This window comes from Carettochelys insculpta, chromosome 2 (genome assembly GCF_033958435.1).
Source record: "Carettochelys insculpta isolate YL-2023 chromosome 2, ASM3395843v1, whole genome shotgun sequence".
In the NCBI taxonomy this organism is placed as follows: domain Eukaryota; kingdom Metazoa; phylum Chordata; order Testudines; family Carettochelyidae; genus Carettochelys; species Carettochelys insculpta.
Genome location: NC_134138.1, coordinates 89,809,765 through 89,829,561, shown reverse-complemented (window position 1 = coordinate 89,829,561; position 19,797 = coordinate 89,809,765). Strand labels below are relative to the sequence as shown.

General features: G+C 42.4%; 1 protein-coding gene across 3 annotated transcripts in view; it reads left to right on the top strand.

Annotated features, from left to right (window-relative positions):
* MIB1 (MIB E3 ubiquitin protein ligase 1) overlaps positions 1-19,508 on the top strand; it is a 101,723-nt gene extending 82,215 nt beyond the window's left edge. For 2 of the 3 annotated variants that reach the window (XM_074987339.1, XM_074987341.1), the window contains exons 18-21: positions 308-386; positions 2,233-2,346; positions 3,709-3,809; positions 15,918-19,508. In XM_074987339.1, the coding sequence (XP_074843440.1) occupies positions 308-386; positions 2,233-2,346; positions 3,709-3,809; positions 15,918-16,058 (435 nt within the window). In that variant the 3' untranslated portion in view covers positions 16,059-19,508. Of the gene's footprint in view, positions 1-307; positions 387-2,232; positions 2,347-3,708; positions 3,810-5,950; positions 6,263-15,917 lie in introns of those variants that run through there. The other variant, XM_074987340.1, reaches the window with a different exon arrangement.
* Positions 19,509-19,797: the final 289 nt, after the last annotated feature.

The window sequence follows — 19,797 nt, the reverse complement described above, 5'->3', positions numbered from 1 at the left end:
TGGCTTACAGCAGAAATTAATTGAGCTCCTTACAGCCAAGAAAAATACATGTGTGTACTAATCTGGTGGCCTTGTTCTCCAACCTGTTGTGACATAATTCCTGGGTAACTGGTAATGTGAAAAACATAAATATTTTGAGCAAGGATTTCTGAATATACATACAGTAATCTATTTAAATCCCACTTTGAGATGATGAATCAGCTCTTTTTTGTTCCCTACTTTGTAAGCAAGCAAATAGAAATAATAGAATAAATACAAAAAGGAGGTGAATCTTTCCCAAGGTGTTGTTTATTGTTCTTATCTACAGATTGAAGAATGTGTGGTGTGTTCAGACAAAAAAGCAGCAGTACTCTTCCAGCCTTGTGGGCACATGTGTGCCTGTGAGAGTAAGTATCCTTGGCAGGTAATACCTTTCAAAAATGATTTTGCAACAAAAGATGTCTGTTAAAAATAGTTACTAAAATTCTTTGAGAATATTGACTTAATTGTAGGCTGTTTGAGTAAATATGATGAAGTGGTAGTTTGGTAATCAAAACTTTGTTACTTAGAATGCAATAAAACCACCTCCCTGTAAAAAAAAAAAAAAAAAAAAAAAAAAATTATTTGGAGGACAAATAGCAGAAATGTAGCTGTTCAACTAGAAAATTTAGAGAGCAGATTTATTTCACCTGCCTTTATTATTTCATTCTGACTGGATTGTGGTAGCTTGAGTTCTATTTTACATTTTTTAAATAAATGAGACTTAAATGTGTGAGATCTGTAGAAATCATAGGATTCCTTTATAACAATTTTGTGAGGCATGTAATGTTGTAAATATAATTAAACCTTAGTATTTATAAATGTCTTTTTAATCATTGCTTGGTTGTTATGCCAGCTAAGGCTTAAACTTCAATTAATGCCATATACAAAAAGTCCAGCAAAAGCTGTCTTTTTCCCCCAGAGAATTAGATTGGAGTATGTTTGCAAAGAGAATCTATTGCATCACAGAGCACTCTGCTTCATGTGATTTATATGATTAGGAGATAGAAAACATAAAGGGCCCTCAAAAACTTTTTCCTCTTTGTTCAGTAAGATGAGGATGTAGTGATCATTTTGTCACCAGAACTTTCTACAATTTCTGGGACATCTTGCTGAGGCTTTGGTGATGGGCAGTGGTCTATAGTTAATTGATTTGTTGACATTATGGGGTTACATAAGAGAGGGAAGCTAACCCCTCCCCATAAGCAGTAACTTAATTGATTTTGCTAGGGAAATCTGGCATTATCTACTGCTTTGCTGTGACTCAGAGGTCTGATACATATTCACTACCTTCACAGACAGCTTGCTCCAGATTCTTTTCATTGTCCACAGTGGGGAGAGAACAGATGGGGGAAGAGAGCTTTTTGGTTAATTCCCAGGGAGGGGTGGATAGCAAGCTCGATTGTCATGGTGAAAGGTATCAATCATTGGCATGCATGTTGTCAGGATTTGCTTTGTATTAGGAAGTGAAAATTCTAAATATGGAAGGTTTTTCCAGATTATTTCTTGTCTAATTTGAGGAACAAAAGTCAGTCGGCTGAGGGAGAGGGTTAATGTGCTTCAGCACTCACTTAGAACTGCTTACAATGCTTCAGATTGGGTGTCAATGAGGGTTGCTGCAATAATGAGATGACATTCTCTCCTTAAAGAACTTGAATCTTTCTGCTGAGATGCAAGCAAAAGGCACAGATTTACCCTTGAAAGGGTTTGATCTTTTTGTAGTAATTATGGACACCCATTTGCCCATTGGATATAAGTGAAATGAGTTCTTTTTGGTCAGAAAGAAAAAGTAGGTATTCTCCCATTCATTCCTTTTTTTTGGCATAGCTTTTAAAATAGTTAAGTGGAAAATAGAAAAACATGCTCTAGTAGTATAAATAAGGTAATTTAATTTAATTCTCACCATGCTTGTAAGAGATTGTCTAAGACATGCACATGATCTTACATTTAAATTCTGCAGTACCATTGAAAATAGAGAAGTTAAAGTGGAAGGGATTTTTATTCCAAATTGTAGATTTCTTACCCCCAAAAGTTTCACTTTGCTTGTAGGAAAAATAATGTTCTTTCAAAGGACACTGAAATAAAAAAGACTAACAGTGACATTGGTGTTCTAAATATACAGTTGAACATATTAAACTGATGACGAGAAGAACAGAAGCAAGAAAAAGAGACTTTTGCCGGCTACTTTGTGTAAATTATTTCTGCTTTCCCCAGACTGTGCAAGCCTGATGAAGAAATGTGTACAGTGCCGAGCAGTAGTTGAGCGTAGAGTGCCTTTCATTATGTGTTGTGGAGGGAAAGGTACAGAAGATACCACTGATGACATTTGTGAGTGTTCTTTTTTCTCTAATGCTTCCATTTTCCTCTTGTTGGAAAAAAGGGGGTTGGCCATATATCTATCACATCATCTGTAGCGAGTTTTTATGAAGTTTAGTGTCAGCCTTCTATCAACTGCTTGTCACTTGCCATATGGGATAATGGTAGAACCTGTGGCTGCAAAACCATGTCTGAAAAATGCTGTTTCCATATCCGAAAAACATGGTACCAGAAACTGAAAAATGGTTAGTGTGTATATATGTTAGTGATGGTTGAAACCTTCTCACTAACTTCCAGAATTTATATATCCTTATATATTAAATATCTCACTTAGGTATCCATTCCTAGCCATATATCTATATCAGACCTGGATCGAAGTATAAGATTTGCCAGTTAATACAATTTAGATATATAAATATATATGCCAAGTCCCTTATAAGTTACAACATTATCTAGGCTTCTTGGCTTCTTTGATTCATTAGAGTATCCACAGGAATAGTGGGCAGTAGAGCATTTTGTCTTGGGTAAAGGTCGTCAAATAGTTTGTTTTGTCAAAATTATTCTGCCTTTTTCCATTTGACTAGTTCTTAGAGTTTGTAATTTTCTTGGGTTTATTAAATTATTGAGTTAAATTTATTAAATTGAGTTGCATGAAAAAATTATGTTGTATATATGTGTGTGGTTCATTGTGTGCACTTGAAATTTGAGCTATTAATTTAAATTGAAATTGCTACATAATATACTTGTTCTCTGACTCGATGAGCATAAGTTTTAGAATTATATTTCCAGTGTGAACATTTAAGTTTAAAAATTCAAAATTTGTATTTTGAAATTTTCCCCTTTAAACTTCCTGTTTCTCTCAGTAAACTTGTTTCCTGGAACATTCGTAAAGCGAACATAAAACGAGCCAAGCCAAGTTTGTTCAACAATTTAGATCAATATTTGCATGGTTTTATCAGTTGTATTGGTTCTGTCCCAGTCTGAAATTACCAGTGTGGCAATGTGGATAGCTTGAAGTGTCTACACTGGGGTTTTTTGTCAAAAATTTGTTACCAGTAAAGCATCACTGGTGGGTAGCAACCACGAGGGCATTGGTGTAGACAGGGCTCCAGGTAGTGGCTGGCATTTTCACTGCTAGAGTAGGGGAAATATTTGTCAAAAACTGGTGTTGATAAAGCTTCCCAGTAAACAAATTCTTCTGGTTCAGGAATGAAATTCTAGTAAGTCATAATAAACATAATTTGATTATCAAAGTATGTTAGCTTGAAATAATGTTCTTCAATAATTCAAATAAATGGGAATAGTGATTACTCTTTGTAAGTTCTGTATAATGCACTCTATGCATTTAATATTACTTTCCCCTCTGCATTATAGCAAGTGGAAGCATTCCAGTTTTACAGAAAGACAAGGACAACACCAATGTCAATGCAGATGTACAGAAGCTGCAGCAGCAGTTACAAGACATTAAGGAACAGGTAAAAGTGCCCCATGTTCCTTTATATCAAACACCAAAACAAAATAAGGAAAACCTGTTAACTCCTTAGTTCTTGATTTTTGATTAGTCAAAGCCATTTTTATTCTACGAAATAAAGACAAGCTCTAGCAAGGCTAAAAAATGGTTATTTTGTTACTTATCTGACTTCCGTATGCACACAGTATTCTTAACAAGTAGTCACATTTGACATTTCATTTTTTATCCCATCTATTTTATTGTAAGTGAATAGCCTTACTTGACCCAAACTACATATGTACTTTTGATCTTGTAACACTGTATAGATCTTTTTTCACAGAACATCATTAAATATGGGCATTTTTGTTGGCAAAACTGTGTGCACTTAGCTGGTGGAAGAGTTATGAGCATGTCTATTCAGTAACAAATCTGTTTTGAACGCAAGTTGGCAATTCTGAGAGCTGTGCGGTCGCAATGCATGTGCACTGTCGAATGAGAATTATATATAGCTACAAGGTGAAATATTGATAGGTATAAAACATTGCGTGCATTATTTTGAGATGTAGTCAAATATCTAACTATATAGATTTAAAAATAACTAATATGCTGTTTAAATTTTCTACTTGAAAGATGAGGAGAGTTACAAAAATCTTGGATAGATTTGGGCTTCTCAAAGGCAGACTGAATATGCATGTCTTTGCAAGTGTTTCAACAAGCAACGAGTATTCTCTTTACATCTTGTGTTGTATGCCAAAAATCTCTCTGAAATTCAGGAGTTACTACTTTGTATGAAAATAGATTAACTACTTACTAACATAGAGGACAAATGTTCTGTGTGGTGAATTATTAAATTTGTGCCCCCTTCTCTCCCTTTAAAATCCCTCACCATAGTTTTTTCTTATTTTCTGGGATCATGGGACATTATCTGTCCTGAGCCATTGCCCCTGTTGCTTTCAGCTACACTGCAGTTTTTGGCCTGCTAGCTCAAAAGCTACCTTCTGGGAGCCGTGCGTAGCTGCAGTGGAGATGTGATTGTCTTGCATTTGTCACAGGTTAAATGTTTTGATGAACTGAAGAGACCGATGAGAACTGAATCTGCGTTTTTATTGTCTTTATATCTCTTGTGGCTTTAGAACAGTGTATAATGCTTCAAAGATGGCCAGTATCTGAGCTAATACAGGCAACCTTGGCTGTCTGTTACCGAGCTACGTGAAATTTCATAGAGATGGTTTTGGATCATCTAGTTCTGAACCTACATCTGTAAATGCATTTGAAAATTGAAACCTCCTTTATTGTCAGATGTAACCTCAAAGGCAAACCTGTCAATAATCATTACTCTCACACGCACAACTGGCTGACACCCCTATTATTGAAAATCTTTATGCTCATCTCAAAGCAGTTTCCAGCTTAATCTGTGCCTGTTTAAGGAAAGGTAGATGAAAACCTATAGTTTTAAAAAAATAAATAAATAAAAAAAAATGCTCTCACCAATAACATTCTGAAAATGTTTTAAAAAAATCTGCTCAGTGTATTTCTCTTTAATTTCATTTTGAACAGTATGAATTAATATAGTTATTTTTATTTTCTGGTTCTTGGGAAACATGGCATTCCAAGTTACATACGTGAAGTTTAAATTCACTCAGTTTGCATTGGAATTATAAGAAAAAAAACACATACTCTTTTAGAGATCTTAAGGTTATAAAAATACTTCTGCACAAAAATAAATGATTGATTTAAATTAATGTGAGTTAATTCTAGCCATGAATGTGTGGGTGTACTGGTGTGTGAACACTGCTTTTTTATGACCATATCTCAGTTGACTGCCAAGGAGTTACCTTGTTGAAATGGTTCTACTTGAAATCCAGCTTGTCTGAAATTCATATTTGCTTCTCAGCGATCTAGGTGACCTTTCTCTTGTAATTCATCTTCTAGGTGACTCTTCTGTTTACTGTTCTGAGAAGAGCTTAAATGAGGTTCAGGTTCTAGTTAATTGCTATTTTTCATTTTAAAAAAAGATTGTTTGGTTACACCTGAAACGTGCCTGAAATTCTATACAGAGTTCCATTTTAAACACATTTTTCTTTCTATTTCTGCTTTAAAGCTGCACTTCTAATGTGACATTCAGCATTTGTGTGTTCATAAAAACTTCTTGTTTGTTCTTTTCAGCAGGTATATCTACGTTTCAACCCATGTCATCAATGATAATCTAATACATTAGTTCAGCAACCTTTTAAAACCCTTTCTGGTGTCCTGTAGAAGTGAGGCCTGATGTCAGCAAAATGATGACCACATCATTCTTCAGGGATTCCCTGAATGTGAACCATCATTGACTGTGATTGCAGTGTCCTACACTACATTTTATACCTAATCACCATCATCTGTCCTTAATAGATATTTTATATGTGTTCCTTCACCATAACGTACGTCATTTCTTTTTATTTAAAATTAAAGTTATTGTATTGTCACTATGCACCTGCATCTTGTGCCTGGAAACATGCTGTTCTTCTTCGAGTGTCCCCGTGGGTGCTCCACAATAGGTGACGGGCTTGCCCGGCGCCGCAGATCGGATCTTCCAAGCAGTTTCTGCTGGACCGCGCATGCGCCGGCGCGCGCCGCTCCCTTGCGCGCTCCTGGCCATGTGCGCGATCCGGTCCCCGCCAGTTCCTCTTAACCGCCGTCGGCTGCAGACGGAATCCGACTAGGCTAAGGCCAAATAGCGTATTCAACGACTTTATCTGTTTTTCTTAAAAAGTTTTTCAGGTACTTAGGCCACTACGAGTTAGCTGGTTGTTATTTTGCCAAAAAAAAAAAACAAACAAACTACGAGCGGGACAGCTTCAGTCCAGTCCCAGTAACAAGCGCCGGAGGCCAGGAGCTACGGCCGTCAGCCCTCCTGCTGAGGCAGGCCATCGGACGGGGAAAACAGCACAAAGAAGGTGCTAAGTACCCGCTTAAAAACTCACAGACTCACCAACAATGTCCTCTTCAGGCTTTAAAAAATGTGAGTCCTGCCGAGAGGCGATGCCAGCGTCCGATGGGCACAGTCTATGCATAAGGTGCCTGGGGGAGTCCCATGTGGCACAGAAATGCGCCTTCTGTGCTAAATTAACAACCAGAGCACGGAGAGACAGGGAGATGCGGATTAAAATGCTGCTTCTTGATAAGGCCCTCCAGCCAGACGTGCCGGAGCGGCCGCAGCAGGAGGGACCCTCGGGGGCCCTTAAAAGGAAAGCTGCCTCCCTCACTCCATCAGCGCAAAAACGGAGGAAAGTCTCTCCAGCCCGATCCCTGCCGGCAGCAACAGTGAGCGGGACGGGAGGAGCAAGCAGCCCCCAGCCGCAGCAACAGCTGATCGGCGGCGGCACGGAGAGCCACGTGGAAGCGGCTCAGCCTCCGATACTCAGCCAGCCGCCCCGCACCGCAGGCAGGGCGGCGGCTAAACAAGCGCCGGTACCGGCGGCACCGCAGGCAGCGGCACCGACCCCCAGGGAACCGGTGGTGCAGAGCGCGCAGGCACGTAGCCTGCAGGCGCAGAAGGACACCGCACGTGCGGCACCGCCTTCGAGCGTGCCTAGCACGGTGCCGACGGGGCCGGGATCCCCCGCGCGTCAGGGGACGGAGTTACCCCCTCCAGGGAGGGGGAAGGCTGCACACAAGAGGAGGCATTGCAGCCCCTCTCCGGACAGGGCTGTGGAGCTGCTTTCTCACAGCCCTCCGCTCATGTTGCAGACTCCAACCAGAAGGCAGGGGTCCCCCCTAGCCTACCCGGAGCCCCCTTCTCCATTTTTACAACCAGCCTCACCGTGGCGGGCACCACCGTCACCCTTCCTGAGGTTCGAACCGCTGGACTATTATGCGAAATCGCTCTCTCCAGTGTCTCGACGATCTCCCTCCCCCAGACGCAGAGGGTACGCACCAAGGGAGTGGTCTAGGTCACCTTCCCAAGAACAGTGCCTATACTGCCATGGTCGCCCCTACCACGCGGGGCATACACACCATCGGCAATCTACTAGGGAAAGATCCCCACAAACTATCTCGTACCCCCGAGGGCAATTGCGACCGGGGACGGAGACTCAAGCATCTCAGGGGGGACTGGTCATGGAACCCCGAGATTTTCCCTCGCAAACCTCCAGAGAGAGGGTGTACCATCACCAGCAGGAACCGGAAGGGTCCAGAGAGACGTACCCCAGCGGTTCCTCGCTCTCCTCCCCGGACGAGGCTACGGTCCTGGGGGACGTCCATCCTACGGACGATCTCAAACAGTTTCAAGAGCTGTTTAAGAGGGTGGCCTTCACGCAAGGCATCCAGACAGCAGAGGTGCAAGAGATACACGATAAGCTCCTCAAAAATTTGAGACCTCCGGCCTCCTCCAGAGTAGCAATACCGCTTGATGAAGCGATCTTAGAGTCCGCCACTACGATATGGCAGACCCCTGCAACTATTCCGCCTGTCCAAAAGAGAGCAGATAAGAAATACTTCGTGCTGGCGAAGGGCATGGAGTTCCTGTTTAGCCACCCACAGCCAAACTCCCTAGTGGTGGAGTCCTCGCAACAAAGATCAAAAACATCTCAATTTAAAACAGGGGGAACAGACAAAGATGCCAAGAAGCTAGAGCTGTTCGGCAGAAAGGTCTACTCCTCCTCCACTTTAACGTTGCGAATGGCAAATTACGCAGCGCACTTAGCGAACCATAATTTTGACAACTATTCCAGGTTAACCTCCCTCATGGACTCGTTTCCAGAGGACAAAAAGCCGGTCCTTAAGACCATAATGCAAGAAGGCTACGCGGCTGTGAGGACGGGAGTTCAGATTGCTTTGGACGTTGCGGACACAGCAGCAAGTTCCACAGCTACCGCAGTGGTGATGAGAAGGGAGTCCTGGCTCCAGACCTCGGGTATACCGAGGGATCTGCAGGCGAAGATAGTTGACCTTCCCTTCGACTCGCAGAAGCTGTTTGCTGAATCAACTGACTCGGTCCTTCATTCCAGTAAAGATTCAAGAGCCACACTCAGGACCCTGGGGATTTACACCCCTCCATACACAAAGAAAAGGTACTACCCTCAGCAAAGGCGGTACCAGTACCAGCAACAGCGCCCCCAGTATCACAGGGGTTACGAGCAAGGGCGACATCAACAGCACCAGCAGTACAGAACTCCCAGGCGACGTTCACAACAGAGCCGTGCTTCCTCGGGGCAGGGCCCAAGGCCACAAGTTTGACATACAGATCCAGGGCTGCGCCATCACTACCATCACACAAGGTCATCCGAAGCGGCTATTCCACCATCGCCTTCGACCATTCTACGACCAGTGGCAAAGGATCACCACAGACAAATGGGTGCTGGAGATCATAGCCATGGGGTACGCCATCCCCTTCCAGTCGCTCCCACCGTCACGACCTCCACCCAAGCCCCACCTCCAGGAGGCCTCCCAGGTAGCGAGGCTCAGGCAGGAGGTGGACCATCTCATGCTCATAGGGGCGGTGGAATGAGTGCCGGAGCAACTGCACGGGAAAGGGTTCTACTCCAGGTATTTCCTCACGGAGAAGAAGACAGGAGGCTGGAGGCCCATCTTAGACCTTTGCGGCCTCAACAGGTACCTGCGCAAGCAACGTTTTCGGATGACCACGATCGCCTCCATCCTTACAGCACTGGACGATGGAGACTGGTTCGCAGCCCTCGATTTACAAGACGCGTACTTCCACATAACCATCCATCTGGCTCACCGGCGATTCCTCCGGTTCATGGTAGGCAACGAACACTTCCAATACAAGGTCCTACCGTTTGGCCTCTCCTCGGCCCCCAGAATCTTCACCAAGACCTTGGCAGTGGTGTCAGCCTACCTGCACAGACAGGGGGTATTTATTTTCCCGTATCTGGACGACTGCCTGCTCAAAGGGGCCTCGAAAGGGGAGGTTCTGCGCATGATACGCGTCACAGCAAACACGTTCTCCTCACTTGGCCTGGTTATCAATCTGGCAAAATCACAAATAGACCCCACACAGGACATAGAGTTCATAGGGGCTCGCATAAACTCGGTTACAGCGAGAGTATACCTACCAGAGGCTCGCTTTCGAGCCATCGGTTCCCTCGTGCAAGTCATCACCTTCAGCCCTACGGTGCCGGTCTTGACATGCTTGCAGCTGCTGGGCCACATGGCAGTGGCGACGTTTGTAGTGCAGAATGCCAGGTTACACATGCGCAGCATGCAGCACTGGCTGGCGAGTGTATACAAACCGGCAGTACACACCGTTCACAGGGTGGTGTCGCCCACAGCTGGGGTGCGCAAATCCCTGCAATGGTGGGTAAACCCCAGGAACTTGCTAATGGGTACCCTTCCACCAGCCGCAAATATCGGTTTTTCTCACTACAGATGCCTCCCTCATAGGGTGGGGAGCGCACATGGGCGAAGAGGTGACTCAAGGACTGTGGTCACCCACGGAACAGTCACTACACATCAATGTACTGGAGCTCAGAGCAGTGTTCAACGCCTGCAAACACTTTCAAGACCACATACAAGGCAAAGTTGTCGGGATCAGTACAGACAATACCTCCACCATGTTTTATATAAACAGGCAAGGAGGAGCTCGATCCCATGCCTTATGCGCGGAAGCAATCCGCTTATGGGACTGGTGCATCGCCCACGATATAATCTTGAAAGCCTCATACTTGCCGGGTGCGCACAACATGAAGGCAGACCAGCTGAGCAGGCGTTTTGCGCTCACACACGAGTGGCAGATCCGTCCCGACCTGCTACGGCCGATCTTCCACGCATGGGGTTTTCCCCAAATAGATCTGTTTGCCACTCAGCACAACAATCAGTGCCCACGATTCTGTTCCTGGGGGACGCGTTCGCGATCCCGTGGGGGGGCCCCCTGCTTTATGCGTTTCCTCCCACAGTGCTGATCCACAAAGTTTTGCAAAAAGCCAGGAGGGAAAGGGCCCGGATGATCCTGATAGTCCCAACGTGGGATCGCCAACAATGGTTCCCCCTACTCCTGCGCATGTCGGACCGTCCACCGATGCCTCTTCCGGTGGCGCCGGATCTGCTCACGCAAGCCCAGGGGTCCATAGTGCATCCGCACCCCCAAAGCCTGCAACTGCAAGCGTGGTTAATCCATGGCTCAGCTCCCTAGAGAGCACATGCACAGTGGGAGTACAGCAAGTCCTAGAAAGTAGCAGGAGGACTTCCACTAGGAAGACCTACAAACAAAAATGGACTCGCTTCACGGCTTGGTGTTCTACCAAACAGCTGGCCCCCCTTTCGGTGCCTATACCTACAATTCTAGAGTACTTACTGGACCTCAAGAGAGGAGGACTCTCGCTATCCTCGTTAAAGGTCCACCTTGCCGCCATCTCGGCGTTTAGACATGAGGAGGAAGGGCACACGGTGTTCGCCCACCCTATGGTTACCAGGTTTCTCAAAGGGTTGGTAAACCTCTACCCCCCTCGGAAACCGATTCCACCTTCGTGGAACTTGGACCTGGTGCTTACCACACTGATGGGACCACCGTTCGAGCCCTTGGCCACGGTTCCCCTCCGCCTCCTTATAATAAAGACGACCTTTCTTCTTGCAATTATGTCAGCTCATAGGGTGAGCGAGCTCGCGGCAGTCATGGCAACGCCACCCTGCACTGTTTTTTCCAAGGAGGCGGTAACCATACGGCTGCATCCAGCCTTTGTTCCCAAAGTTCTTCCGAGTTTCACATCAACGAACCTATTGTTCTACCCTCGTTTTATCCAAAGCCTCATAACTCCAACGAAGAGGCGCACCTACACCTCCTGGATGTGAGGAGGGCGCTAGCCTTCTACGTAGACAGGACCAAGTCCTTCCAGAAAACGGATAGACTCCTAGTCTCCCTCGCTCCCAAATCGAAAGGAGACGGTCTCTCCTCGCAGAGAATCTCAAAGCACATTGTATCCTGCATAAAAATGTGCTACGAGCTCAAAAAGACTCCTTTATCGGCCACTCCCAGGGCTCATTCCACCAGGGCGGTGGCGGCATCAACAGCCTTTTTCAAGGGCGTTGCGTTAAAAGACATTTGCAGAGCGGCGACCTGGTCATCCTACGACACCTTCGCCAAGCATTACGCCCTTCACAGGGTATTCCAAGAGGATACCCGTCTCTCTGCAGCGGTCCTCTCGGGGACAAGCTGCACATAATTCGATTACCCACCTCCTATCTTGGGTTACTGCTGGGTAGTCACCTATTGTGGAGCACCCACGGGGACACTCGAAGAAGAAAGAGAAGTTACTCAGCGTAGTAACGGTGGTTCTTCGAGATGTGTCCCCGTGGGTGCTCCACTACCCGCCCATCCTCCCCGCTTCGGATCTCTGTTAGTGTTTTGCAGGGGCACCCGAGGCGGTTGGTCGAGGAACTGGCGGGGACCGGATCGCGCACATGGCCAGGAGCACGCAAGGGAGCGGCGCGCGCTGGCGCATGCGTGGTCGGGCAGAAACTGCTTGGAAGATCCGATCTGCGGCGCCGGGCAAGCCCGTCACCTATTGTGGAGCACCCACGGGGACACATCTCGAAGAACCACCGTTACTACGGTGAGTAACTTCTCTTTATCAGTGATAAAACATTAATGTAGGATCTAATATGACACCCTTGTTAGACAAAAATTTAAAGTATTCTGCTAAAATTGACTTTTTTGCAATATCTTACCCAGTGATAATCTCTTGTTATTGCTAAAACTTTTCATAGACATGGTTAAGAAAGTATGGAGTTCCAGTTGGTTAGAAATTACTGGGTGTCTTCATGGTGGTGTTTCAGAAGGAAGAAATGCTAGCACATAAAAAGAAGTCAAACGCTTTCTCCAGGCCAAAATTTTCATTTCTTTCCGCTGAAAAAACTCCAGCTGATTTATTCAGGGAGGGATTTTGGTGCCAAAGCATGAGGCCAAGTTAAAAGTACAGTCAAAATATCTACCATTTGTTTGTTGTTATTGTTACAAAAGCAGGATGTCAGGCATTGTTAGTCTTGTAACTAGAGAGGGGGCAGGAAGGTTGATCATTCTGGGCAGATGAAGGTAAATAAACTAAACCAAGTATGACATTGAAAAATGAAACTGGTTTCTACAAGTAAATATTAACAGTTTTTTTATGATAAGTAGGAAAAATCTGGATGGTCTCCTAGTGCTGCCATGCAGTTGAAGAAAGACCTATTTTGTGAGTCTGAAATACCACTGAGGAATTTCTTTTAAATTGTGTGCAGCGTTGAAGTGAGTTGAAAAAATAACTATTTTATTACCCTTGCTTAGGCAGAATACACTTACATGGGGTCCTAAATGTGCATATACATTTTCAGATTACTCTGTACTATATTGGAGTGAAACAGGATTTTTATTCTAATGTTATGGGCATACTCCAAATCAAACTATAGGGTAAAGAACATACTGTGAGGAGGACTTGAATTTTGTTCTCATAGGATGAGATTTAGTATTTTCATCCTGCATCCCTTCTAAAACATATTTGAGAACTGTTAAATTATACACATGCAACATAGCAAACCTACTTCATGTTAATAAGTAATTAATGAAGAATTTTCCCTTACTTGGAAACTTCACAGTTCTATTAATTAAATGGATACTTAATTGTATCAGGTGAGCATCTGGCTTAAGAGGAAGAGGGTGCTTTAATGAAATGTACATAGGTTTTGAGTTACTGAAAGTCATGAATAGCCATGGTGGTGCCATACTAGTTCTGCCAACATTTGGATATGAAATAAGTTTGTAGAGGGTGCATATTTTTAATATTTGCAAACTCATTGAAAAAGTTCAAGGTCTTATCTGGTAGTAGGTGTGTCTATGCTGCAATAAAAAAACCTCTGGCTTGAGTCTCAGAGCTGACAGGGCTGGGGCAGTGAGACTAAAATCAACAGTTAGACGTTAGGGTTTGGGCTGGAACCTGGTCGGAGACCTACACCTCTCATGGGGTTTCAGAGCCTTGGTTCCAGTTGGAGCCATACATTTTAATGTTTAGCCCAGAGAACGTCTATCCACTGACCTGGGCCACTCTGTCACAAGCCTCTTATTGCAGTGTAGACTTAGGGCTTGTCTATACTTACTGGAAGATTGACGCACTGGCAGTTGTTTTTCTGGAGTTTGATTTTGTGTGTCTCATGAAGATGTGGCAAAATTGATTTCTCTGGACTTGGCTGTCAACCCCTGTACTCCATGCTATTGCCTGGCCTCAGGGAGGTCAACGCAAGTCTATAGAGCATAGATCTTCACTAGGGAAATAAGTCGATTCTAGCTACACAAATGCTGTATCCAGAAGTGCATATCTGAAATCAACTTCTTTCCCTAGTCTAGACTTAGCTTTACCGGAAAGTTACTTTCTGGCAGCTTGTTAGATATACAGATTTCGCTTAGATGACCAAATTCAGATTTAAACGCTGTGAACATTTTGAAGTCATGAGCCATGGTAACCAGGAGTATACTAAAGAATATTTGTCTCTGCATTTAATTGAGTCCTGCTATGGATATGTACACCTTTCCCTCTTTTAACAAACTACTTTGGTAAACCTGCAGTAATTTAAAAAGTAGATCAGAGAAAACAGTGTACAAGTGCAAGGTGATGGTAAAGAAAATTGTATTTGAAATGTGTGCCACAGTTACTAAGGGTTCACTTATACATGTCTTATAAAGGGTTTGCAATATGGGCTCAGTTGTAAGCGTGTTATAGACATTAATATCAGCAGAATAGCCATATTAGTCTGTAATCGTAAAAAACGAGGAGCCCTATGGCACCCTAAAGATGAGCAGGTTTGCTCAAATAAATCAGTTCAGCTTTCAGGTGCCACAGGACTTGTCATTATTTTTGTGGATGTTAGTATGTATCTCATATCTCATACTATAGCTGCCAGTTTAAAAATAGTCATATAAACTCAGTAGATATGTAAGCTGTGGTTATAAGCAACCTGTTGATCCATTCAGTTCTAATCTGTAACAATTAAATATTTATTAAAAATCTATTTTTCTATCCCTTTATAAACTATTTATAAATGAAACTTTAATATGATTATGGTGAAGGAACAAACATGTGCCTTGTAGCTGAATTTTTGTGCATACTATAGGTGGAGGACACTGCAGGCCCAGTCAAGGACAAACTTTCGTGGTGAACAGGTTGTAAGAGATCTTTTTGGTGTTGTCTCACTTTTTGTTCAATAATAAAAGCTGGTTTAAATGGTTTGCTGTGTAGATGTGAGTTAGGGTAAAAAGCTCAAATAAGTTGAGCAACCTTCCATTGAAACATGAAATTTTCATAGCTATTATCTGGATTTCCAAAAAATAGAGCAAGGGCAGGCAGTAGCCCTGTGCAAGTAATGATTCTTCCATTTCAAGTAACATTGAAAGTGCAGAATTAAAGCATATATTGGAGTATTCCAGTTCCTTTTCCTCAGAAAGCTGCTGTTTTGTGTGTTGGTGGTAAAACTTCTGAAAATACTGTTACTTAAGATTCCAAATCACTGAGCAAATTGCTTCCCAGTAGAAAACAGAAAATTGGTTCACATCTATGGCGTTTAGCATGTATATTGGGCCTATTGACCATTTTCAAAAAGCAAAGCCACAGTCATTCAAGAACAACAAGAAGTCCTGTGGCACTTTATAGACTAACGGATATTTTGGAGCATAAGCTTTCATGGGCAAAGACCCCCCTGGGGAGCTCAGTCTGTGTGTGTGTCTGGGGAGAGTAGATAAACAGGTAGAAATTTTACATGGGTGGTTAATAATTTGTTCATTGAATTCCATACACAAATATCTCTGCTTGGTAGATTTTCCTTTTTCCTTAAAATTGTATAAAGGAAACCAAAGGTGGATACAGCTGAAAATTGCTTGTTTAGTTTATGAAATTAAATAATGCCGTCAGATTTGTAGCCAAAACTACTGTGGAGAAGGAATTTAAAAAAACAAAACCTTTAATGAAACAAATATCCTAAACTGAGGATTAAATGTTAAAAGGGACATGAGTTACTGAGTATGTTGCAATTCTCTGACTGACTTTATTTATTATAGTAATCTCTGTTCACCTGCAAGTGGCATTTTTCTACAAATATTTTTCTAGAATACATACTTGATACTTTATTCTCACAATTGCTGTCCACTGCCTGATTTGTCAAAATTTTTTTACAGACCATGTGCCCTGTTTGTTTGGATCGTCTGAAGAATATGATCTTTCTCTGTGGTCATGGAACTTGTCAGCTTTGTGGAGACCGAATGAGTGAATGCCCTATATGCCGCAAAGCTATAGAACGAAGAATCCTCTTGTATTAAACAGTAAATCAGGTGTTTTATGTTAGCTTATCAAATTGTCTGTACATTTTGGTCATGAAACCTCAATTATTTTGAAAGGCAGTTGCAGATTCTAATGAAAGCATTTCGAATACTGCAGTACATATGTGCTACATTATAACTGTTTAAAGACTGAGCACATCAGAAAACAGTATTTGAACAGCCAACTTTTAGTTGTACTATCAAGGTACAGGTATGGTAAGGTTTAATAAAGAATTCTTTTTTTTCCCCTCACCTCTTTGAAGCTCCTAGTTTAAAGGACAATCTTGATTTTTCTGTTTTGATATCTTCAATGTTTTTATATGTATGTATGGACTTTATTATCAGCCATCAAGGGATGTAGATTTTGTACTGCCAGTTGCTTTCAAATATTTATTTGTAGCTCATGTTTGAAACCTCTTCAGCATATGTTTAACTGTCACATGACAGAGTAAGTTATGCCTCATAGTGCTGTTGTCTTGAAAGGTACAGTAATGCAAAATCAGCACAATATATCCCAGAGGTATTCAGTACCATACAGTTCTATAAGAGGACATCAGAATAACCACATGGGTAACTTTGAGTGTAATGTATCCTATATGCTCAGTGCAGGTTTCAAGGAGAACGTCTGTCTGTAAAAAGAAGCATAAATTTGCTTGTGGACTGTACTTCATTCTAACACGATCAAATTATACTAACGAACTAGTTAATTCTGTTGACAAAACATCTCCTATATTGTAGAAGGAGAGTATTGATTTGTTTTTCTTCACAAGGCCGTATTTGAAAAATAGAGTATAGATCAGTTTTCCATGTCACGCATCAGAAGAGTGTAGTTGATGAAAATCTTCAGGGAACAATTGTATAATGAGAATAGGAGGGAAGTCACAGGTCTCATGCAGGGAAATGGGGTGGTATATTTTTCCTTTGGATTCTGTGGAAATCAGCTGTTTTTTGGTTGTGGACTTCATTTGTTATATAAATCAGTGTGTTCTCTTGAAAGTCAGTCTTGGGAAAACACTTGTGTGTCAGAAACAATAGTAAGAATAAAGGAGAGAGATTATATATTGCCCATTCAGCTCAATGAAGTATTAATTTTAGAGCCTGGTAGGGACCATTAAATAGCTAATGTTTAATAGATAATCATAAGTCTTGTGGGATTCCTGACACATGGACAGGCTAGTTGAAAGTAATTGTTAGAGGGAGCTAGGGTTTGTGTTGCATTTAATCGATGCTCTTGGACTAGAACTACCAGCAGCACCAAATGTGAGTAAGAGCATAGTCCAAATTTTCTTCAGGCTTTGGTGGTGGGACCATGGTCAAAAATTGCAGAAAATGAGTTAAACTGGAGCTCTTACAACTAAATGATGGCATATAAAAGCAGTTCAGCAGGTACCTGAGTTACTGATAGAATAGAATATAAAATAGAATGTAAAATCTGTGCTTGCTATCTTTTAGCCTTGATTTGACCAATTTCAAGAATTGGGAAATGCACATGGTATTCAGTTAGGTGCCTTATTTGCAGCTAACAGCCGTCTCCTTCGTTTAACTCCTGTTACATTTGGCGTGGACATGAAAATGGGAATTGGTCTGGAGGCGGTCAAGGTGAGAATGAAGTGATAGTTTGCATTCATCACTTGGAAAATTGCCTGTTATGCAATGTATTCTGAAGTGTATGATGTTGCTGTGAATTCTGCAGACGTGAGCAAAAAATGTGTTTTAAATGTTAATCATGCATTTAGAACACCTGCAAAGTAGAAGAGAACTCTGTAGTTGTGTCTTAGAAAATCAATACAAAATGTATTATCTGACAAAATAACCATGCTCCCAAATTTCTGTTCCAACAGGTCCTTTTACTTTTTAATGCATTTTTGAATTTGGTAGCTCAATGCACTACTTATTGTACAGTAGTTTGTATTTTTATAATGTGTAAGTATATTGTGCTAGGTTTGTTAGCATTCAGCTTTGAAACAAGCCAGTAGGAAGATCCTGAGTTTTCCATGCAGTTTGCAGCTGTTTAAGTAGTCTGAATGAAATTTTGGCCCTACTGAAGTCAGTGGGTGTTCTCATTTCACTGAGGCTAGGCATTCACCCTCTAGCCTATCTTTTATGCCTGTTTTTTTAAGATTAATTTGACTTAATTTGATCAAATGTTATCATCTAATGATGCAACTAATACTTGAACCTGATTCAACTGAGCATTAAGTTTTTTTTTTTTTCTCGAGGACTTAAATCAACCCTCCAGGGTAGAAAATCTGGGTAAAATGTTGAGGGTATTTCATCTGTGAAGATCGGATGTGTCAGGTGTGTGGGTGATAGAGGCGTTCAGTTTCCCATATGCTCTATATTTTCCAGCAGTTCCTCAGCTACAAAACTATAGCTGATGAGAAGACAACCACAAATGTATTTATTTGTACAGAGAGAAAGAGAGAAAAAGGTGCTGCTCTGAGTGCTGTCCTTCCCACATCATGATGTGTTTTAATCCCCATCAACACTTTCAGACCTCTCTTATATGTCTTCTGCATTCTGTCTGGTTGAGCAATGTTGCACGCATGATGCCGTGTGAAAAATTTAACTGGATATTATCACAAACTCAAGCCAAATAGTTTAATTAGCTTCTTTTTAAAATATCAGTAATTAAGCAGTTTAATTTTTTAGTGCTTTTTGTTAGAGTCCTGCAAATCTATGGATATCCACAACTCATTTTTGTGGATGTGGATGCAGACGTGGATATAAATTTTCTATCTAAAACCCTGCAAATTTGCAGATACCTGATTTATATCTGCAGGTATCCGTATCCATGTCAGTGCAGATACAAATTTTGTATCTAGTCAGGGCTCTACTTATTGTTTAAGGTGCTAGTGCTGGCATTCTGTTTACAGTGGAGAATTTGTTGTAACTGACATTATGAAGTCAGATACAGTACTTTCAAAATAATTTTTAATTGATTTCAAGAAATGTTTGCCAAAACATTGTAGCATATGTAAATAGACATTTAGACTTGTACACTGTTTTTTTTCAGATTGTGATTTATGTTAAAGCTAAACATTTAGCTAGCTTTAAAGGAAACAGTAGTATCAGACCACACTTCTACAGTATATTCACATTACTTAGCAGCAGTGTATCTGCAGCCTGAGATTTTCTAAAGGGTTGTGTACTTGTACTGGATAACTCTTTTGTGTTTCAAAACTACCATCAGCTTAGAAATTACGTGGGAATCATGGCAAGTAGGGAAAGATAAGAATAGACCAGTGTGCATCTGTGACTGTACAGAATTTCCTGAAAGAGGGAACAAATACTTGATAAAAGGAAAAAAAACAGTAAACAGGCAATTGGATTTAATGCACATTCAGGCTATGTCTACACGGCGCTCCGCCCAGTGCTGCTGCTGCCAACAGACCTATGCAAAATGAGTTTCTTGGGATTGCAGATATTACCATAGCCCCATGAGAGTTTAGTGCCAGCACTGCAGAGGCCATGTGGACGTGCCTCTGCCAGCTATACGCCCCTCTGTTGCCAGTCCCTTATGCCTCAAACGCTTGAGGCATAAGGGACTCGTGACGGGGGGGGGGGAGGGGAGGGGGGGCGCGTGATTAGCTAATAGTGGCACGTTCACACAGCCTCTGCAGTGCCAGCACCTCCTTCTGCCAACGCTGAACTCTCACGGGGCTATGGTAATACTTGCACTCCCAAGAAGCTCATTTTGCATAGCTTGACTGGCAGCGGTGCTGGGCGGAGTGCTGCG